Consider the following 6,097-nt stretch of genomic DNA (forward strand, 5'->3'; position numbering starts at 1 on the left):
AGGCCCCACGACAGCCCCCTCGCTCTGTACAGCAAACTCAGCGCCTGCAGGCCCCCGCGCCTGCAGCTGGAGCAGCTGGGCCTGCTGCCCAGGGCGCCCCATGTCTGGAGGCCGTTCCTACAGGCCTCCCCTCATTTTTGAAGGCCCCCCCCCATGCTGCCCTCCCAGGACCCCTGGGAACCCACCTCAATGACCGGCAGCTTTGCTTCCTGTAGAACTAAAGGCACCTGGACAACACTGGTGCCTGTTCGAATGTTCTCAGGCCTGAGAGCGTTCACTTGCCAACCCCACCAGTCCCTGGGTTCCCCTCTCTAGTTTGGACTACGCAGCACATTCCAGAAGGTTCCAGGGTGGCGGCGTGGGGAACTAGAGGACAGATGGTCAAAGTAGGGCCCTTCCTTCCAAAGAGCAGCCAGTGCCTCCACATGCCCATTCTTTGACTCGCTGGGATGCGAGAAGGGCAGATGCAGCCACGTTTCATAGATGGGTAAACGGGCACCGAGCAATAGAGGGTGGTGTGACCAAGGTGCTCCGTTTCCCAGTTCGCAGGAACAGCCTTCTCCCCAGAGATTCGGGAGAGAGATCGGGGAGAAGGCCTGGGTGTTTCTGGGAGGGGGGACAGCTCCTGCTCCCTGGAAGGCGGAAGCCTGGGTATCCCTGGGCCCGATGGCGTAGGGATGAGGCCCCACAACTGCCACTGTAAGCCGTGTGGGGCCGGTGGAGACTGCAGCGGCAGAGAGGGGCAGGCCGGGGATCGCGGTGGGCAAGGCAGCTCGGCAGCTCCATGCTGAGTCACTTCCAGGCTGACGCTCCCAGAGCGTCCAGAGCAGGTGCAGTTGGCCTCAAGGTGGAGGCCCCTCCAGGGGGCCGCGTTCCTAAGAGACTGTGGTGAGCAGCCCCCCCACGTCTCCCCTATTTATGCGTAAAATGACTGAGACAAACTGTGTGAAACCGCAGTGGAGAAGCAATATGATCAAGAAATAAACCCTTGTCGTTCAAGCACCGAGACTGGGGTTGTTACTGCGCCATGACCCAGCTTCGCCTGACAGATCAGCCTTGGGAGCCGAGGCTGGGCATTCCCTGGTGGGACTGGATTCCCAAGGGTCCCCAGCCTTGGGCCCTCGTCCAGGCGGTATGTCCACCAGGAGACCAGGAGGGTTTTACACACCAGGTGAGGAGGTGGCTGAAGGCCAGAGCATGTCCTTTTCCAAGTTCCAGTCCTCCCAAACCCACCTACAGTTCCGCTCGGGCTAGAGTCACCGCTGCACCCGCCCTGGCAGCCTGCTCTCTGGGGGCCATCCTGAGACACCCACCGTCTCTACTGCGAGTGAAATTAAACAACAGCAATGGGCTGCCCACCGAGTTCCAGGCACAGCCACAGGCGGAGACCCAGACTCACATGTGCCTGGAGAATTCCCGTCAGCTGCAGGTGTCATCCACGTGAACTAGCACCATGCAACACGAGGAAAGAAATCTGTGATCATCCTGTGTGGGGCCCAGGGGGATGGGGGGCTTCATTTATGGCCAAACACATACCCCACGCCAGGGATTAGGGATCACATTACCCACCTGGAGGACTGACGGAGGAAGTGTTGACTGCTAATGAGCCACCCTGCCCCCAAGCCTCTCTCCTAGAAATTACCTGCAGTATTCATTTGGTCCTCATCAGATACCATTTTAAAAAATCTCTGTATCAAAAAATAAAAATAAAAATCTCTATCTGCATTGCAAGAGCCCAGAGGCCAAGGGTATCTTGCAGGCTCCAAGGGACCCTGACAACAGGGCCTTGGACGTCCCAGGGCACAGTGAACGCTACCTGACTGCTCTGCAGGGGGGGCTAATGTTCGGACACCCCAGCACCTTTACTACCCCCACCCCCTGCCCGCACTCCCTGCCTCCAGCTTGCTCCCCCCCTGGCTATCACAGAAGTGCAGAGTCGATGAGAAAACTAAAAGCTGGGACAATATTTGAGGAAGCTTTGGGTTTATTAAATCCCACTTCTCTGAGGGAGCTCATCCACCCCAGGTACGTCGAGTGAGGTAATGGCCCCGCTGCTGAAGGTGATGTGTAGAGTGTGACTATAATTTGTGTGGCTGGAAGGACAGGACCATGTCCCTGTGAGACAGTGCTCCACAGGCCCATGTGTCACCCCCTTGGGACTGGGAGGCGAGAGAAGTGATGTAAGTGGGCTGAAGCTTATACTGCTGGCTGGGCCACCAACAATAAACTCTTCTGCAGCATCCATGAAACTGACCTTGACATGCCCTTCAACAACCTTGGTCATCCCTGATGAATTTACCGAAACAAAGTGAATACTTACGCTACTGTTTTCAAAAGACTATAAAATCTAGCTCAGCCTGCATGGCTTAGTGGTTGAGCACTGATCTATGAACCAGAAGGTTCGATTCCCGGTCAGGGCACATGGCCAGGTTGCAGGCTCGATTCCCAGTGTGGGGCGTGCAGGAGGCAGCTGATCAATGATTCTCTCTCATCATTGATCTTTCTATCTCTCTCTCCCTCTCCTTCCTCTCTAAATTAATAAAAATTTATTTTTTTAAAATATATTTTAGTGATTTCTTACAGAGAGGAAGGGAGAGAGATAGAGAGTCAGAAACATCGATGAGAGAGAAACATCGATCAGCTGCCTCTGGCACATCTCCCACTAGGGATGTGCCCGCAACCCAGGTACATGCCCTTGACCGGAATCGAACCTGGGACCCTTCAGTCCGCAGGCCGACGCTCTATCCACTGAGCCAAACGGGTTTCAGCAATAAAAATATATTTTAAAAGATTAAAAGACTATAAAATCTAAAAGCCTCTTTTACACACTCTCCCAACAGATAACTTCTAAAGGGGTAGGAGGCTAAGATAGGTGAATGGCAAAAATCCAAGAAACAGAACACAATAGAAAGAACCTGGGAGATAAGCCATTTTTATAAAGCAAATAATCATGTTTGATTCACTCTATTTCATGGTTAGCAGTGGATTCTCTCTGAAGTAAAGAAAAGTTAACACGGGGCCAAATGTCTTTTTAAAAAAATATTTTTATTGATTTCAGAGAGGGAGAGGAAGAGAGATAGAAACATCAATGATGAAAGAGAATCACTGATCAGCTGCCTCCTGCACGCCCCACAATGGGGATCAAGCCTGCAACCCAGGCACATGCCCCTGACTGGAATTGAACCCGGGACCCTTCAGTCTGCAGGCTGACACTCGATCCACTGAGCCAAACCAGCTAGGGCCAGATGTTTTGTTTTTAAGCAGAGATTTGCATCTGTGTATGGAACTGGTTTTCAAAGGAGCAGAAGTGGTCTTTGATCTTTCGGAACCACTTGTCTTCAAATTCTTCCGAAGATGCAATCACCAAGGCGGCCAGGGCTGCAGGGCCCACACACTTCACCTCGCTGTGAACCTCGTCTTTTATTTTTTCTGGAACGATATCTTCTCCCATAACCTGCAGGAGGGAAAGAAACCAATAAAAGGGGCCCGAGCCGTGGCACACAGGACCACGCCGGTCTGTGGCGTAAAGGATTTCATGCAAGCAGGACTCCTTCGGCAGCGCGGGGACGATTCCAACCGTTCCAACGTTTCAAAAACATGTCTGACCAGAAGCAGCGATTGAGGACCCCGTGGGTAAAATATCACCCCGTTTCCGGTCTCATCCTTCCCGAGTGAACCAGTCGCAGAAGTGCTAATGCGGCAGCGGAACTGGTTAAGACACAGGAGGCCGAGTCACCTCCTCATCGCTGAGAGCATCTTCTCTGAGGGACCCTCCCTCCTGGTACAATGACTGAAGAGCAGGGCTTGGGCGAGATATACCTGCTGCGGGGACCACACAGATTCTTTCTCTTAGAAGTTCTCCAAAGAAGTCAAAGCAAGTGGCTTGCCCACCCTTTCCTGACCCAGAGAGACTCAATCCTTCAGAAATGGTACCACAGCAACCTCTGAGATTTAAGAAGCTGGCTGGCCCTCTGAAGGCACAATACTGCTCCCTACTGGTCAGAATCAGGTTCAGATTCTGCATTAGTTTCTCTTTGATAAAACAACAGGAAGATTAAGACATGTTCTTGCTTGGGAGGGTGGGGGGTGCTGGGAGGGGGGAATAAAGAGCCATCTATTCAAGCCATCATTCTATCTGAGCTCAGATGAGGGAGAAGCTGCCACAGAACAGGACGCGCTGGGAAAGGTGCCTAGAGGATGTGGATTCTGGCTGGGTCTTTGAGGATAGGACAGCAAGGAGGTGGAGGTGGGAAACCCATGGCAGATTCATTAGATACAGGCACATCAGTCTAGTGCAGCGGTTCTCAACCTGTGGGTCGCGACCCCTTTGGGGTCGAACGACCCTTTCACAGGGGTTGACTAAGACCATCGGAAAACACACATATAATTACATATTGTTTTTGTGATTAATCACTATGCTTTAATTATGTTCAATTTGTAACAATGAAATTGGGGGTCACCACAACATGAGGAACTGTATTAAAGGGTCGTGGCATTAGGAAGGTTGAGAACCACTGGTCTAGTGGAAGCAAAGGCTTGTGTAAGGAATCACTAGGTCAGGAGTGTGGGGTAACTCTCTGTGAGGCCTTGGACATCATTATCAAGGCTGTAAACTAGACCTGATACATTTCTGTTTTAAACAAGCAGGTAACATGGTCAAAGCAATGTTTGTTTGTTTTCAATCTTATTTTTCAATTATACTTGACATTCAGTACTATTTTACACTAGTTTCGGGTGTACAGCATAGTGATTAGACAAGTACATAATTTATGAATAAGTCTAGTACCGACCAGCACCATACATGGTTCTTGCAATATTACTGACTCCATTTCCTGTGCTGTACTTCACAAACCAGTGACTATTCTGTAACTACCATTCTGTACTTCCCAATCCCTCCCCCCTTTTCACCCAGTCCTCCAAGCACGGTTTTAAGATGAACTCAGCAGCAACGTTCAAGACAGATCTGAGGGGAGAAGGTAAGGAAGCAAGGCAGGATGAGCCGGAGGTCGCTGTGAGAGTCAACCGTGAGTTGGTAAGGACTGCGGTGCGAGTGGTGAAGAGAAATGAAAGGCGGACCCTGAAGAAAGGCTGGGCTTGGTGCCTGGCTGGAGGTGAGAACAGAGGATGCGGCTGTGAGGTTCCAGGTCTGGACAAACAAAGAATGACAGACAGGACGATGGAAAAAAAATAAGTTCAAGGAAGAGATGGCTCTCTCCGACTCCCCTTGATTCCCCTCCACAAACACTGCTGACGGCCAAGGCTGTGAAAGGCACTCCGTACGCCAGGCGCTGGTGGAAGGTGGGAAGTGTGTTGGTGAGCAGTTCCATTTTAGACATTCTGTAGCTGAAGTGGCAGCAGAATAATCAATAACCATCTCCGATTAACTGCTCAGTAGGTAATTACTCTGAGGTGTCAGACAAGCGCTCCAGAGCAGGGAGCAGAGAACCAGCAGACTGGAGGGTCAGCAGCCCCGAGGCGACCACTGAGCTACGGTGTGGTTACGAGGTTATGACTGCTGAGGGAGGAAGGCAGAGGGAATGGAGACCCTAAGTGACACCTGGGAGAATGCATCACTTAGGCCTCGGAGGAAGCTAGTGGTATCTCAAGAGGCAGAGGGATTGTAAGAAATACAGGAGAAAAGCGGACCAGTGTAGCCTCTCAGAGCAAAGGGAAGGGGAAACCGAAAGTGACTGGTCCACAGCTACATATCGATGGAAATCAGACGAAGGAAGGGCTACGGTCGGCTCAGGAGAGACAGGGTGCCCGGGCACGTCTGTGGGCTCAAGGGAGGGATCCCAGAGGAGGGGGAAGGTTGAAAAAGGCTCAGAGACAAGACAGGAGAGTGTGATCCCAGAACAGGGAAAAGGAGTCAAGGGGGAGCTTAGTTTGGGGAAGGGAGAAAGGAGCCAGGCAATCATAGATTAGCAGTAAGCATTTTTTTAAAAATATACTTTTATTGATTTCAGAGAGGAAGGGAGAGAGAGAGGAGATAGAAACATCAATGATGAGAGAGAATCACTGATTGGCTGCCTCCTGCATGTGCCCACTGGGGACCAAGCCCACAACCTGGGCATGTGCTCTTGACGGGAATCAATCC

At 51.4% G+C, this 6,097-nt stretch overlaps 2 protein-coding genes across 2 annotated transcripts in view; one reads left to right on the plus strand and one right to left on the minus strand.

The window, feature by feature from the left end:
* FAM83A (family with sequence similarity 83 member A) overlaps nucleotides 1-907 on the plus strand; it is an 11,527-nt gene extending 10,620 nt beyond the window's left edge. The window contains exon 6 of the mRNA XM_015566293.1: nucleotides 3-907. Coding sequence (XP_015421779.1) covers nucleotides 3-141 — 139 coding nt within the window. The 3' untranslated portion in view covers nucleotides 142-907. The remainder of the gene's footprint in view (nucleotides 1-2) is intronic.
* A 2,281-nt stretch (nucleotides 908-3,188) lies between these two features.
* The window catches only part of LOC102762369 (uncharacterized protein C8orf76), a 12,053-nt gene continuing 9,144 nt past the window's right edge, over nucleotides 3,189-6,097 (minus strand). The window contains exon 6 of the mRNA XM_015566284.1: nucleotides 3,189-3,454. Within this exon, the coding sequence (XP_015421770.1) occupies nucleotides 3,257-3,454 (198 nt within the window). The 3' untranslated portion in view covers nucleotides 3,189-3,256. The remainder of the gene's footprint in view (nucleotides 3,455-6,097) is intronic.

The sequence above is a fragment of the Myotis davidii genome, unplaced genomic scaffold (genome assembly GCF_000327345.1).
Source record: "Myotis davidii unplaced genomic scaffold, ASM32734v1 scaffold200, whole genome shotgun sequence".
In the NCBI taxonomy this organism is placed as follows: domain Eukaryota; kingdom Metazoa; phylum Chordata; class Mammalia; order Chiroptera; family Vespertilionidae; genus Myotis; species Myotis davidii.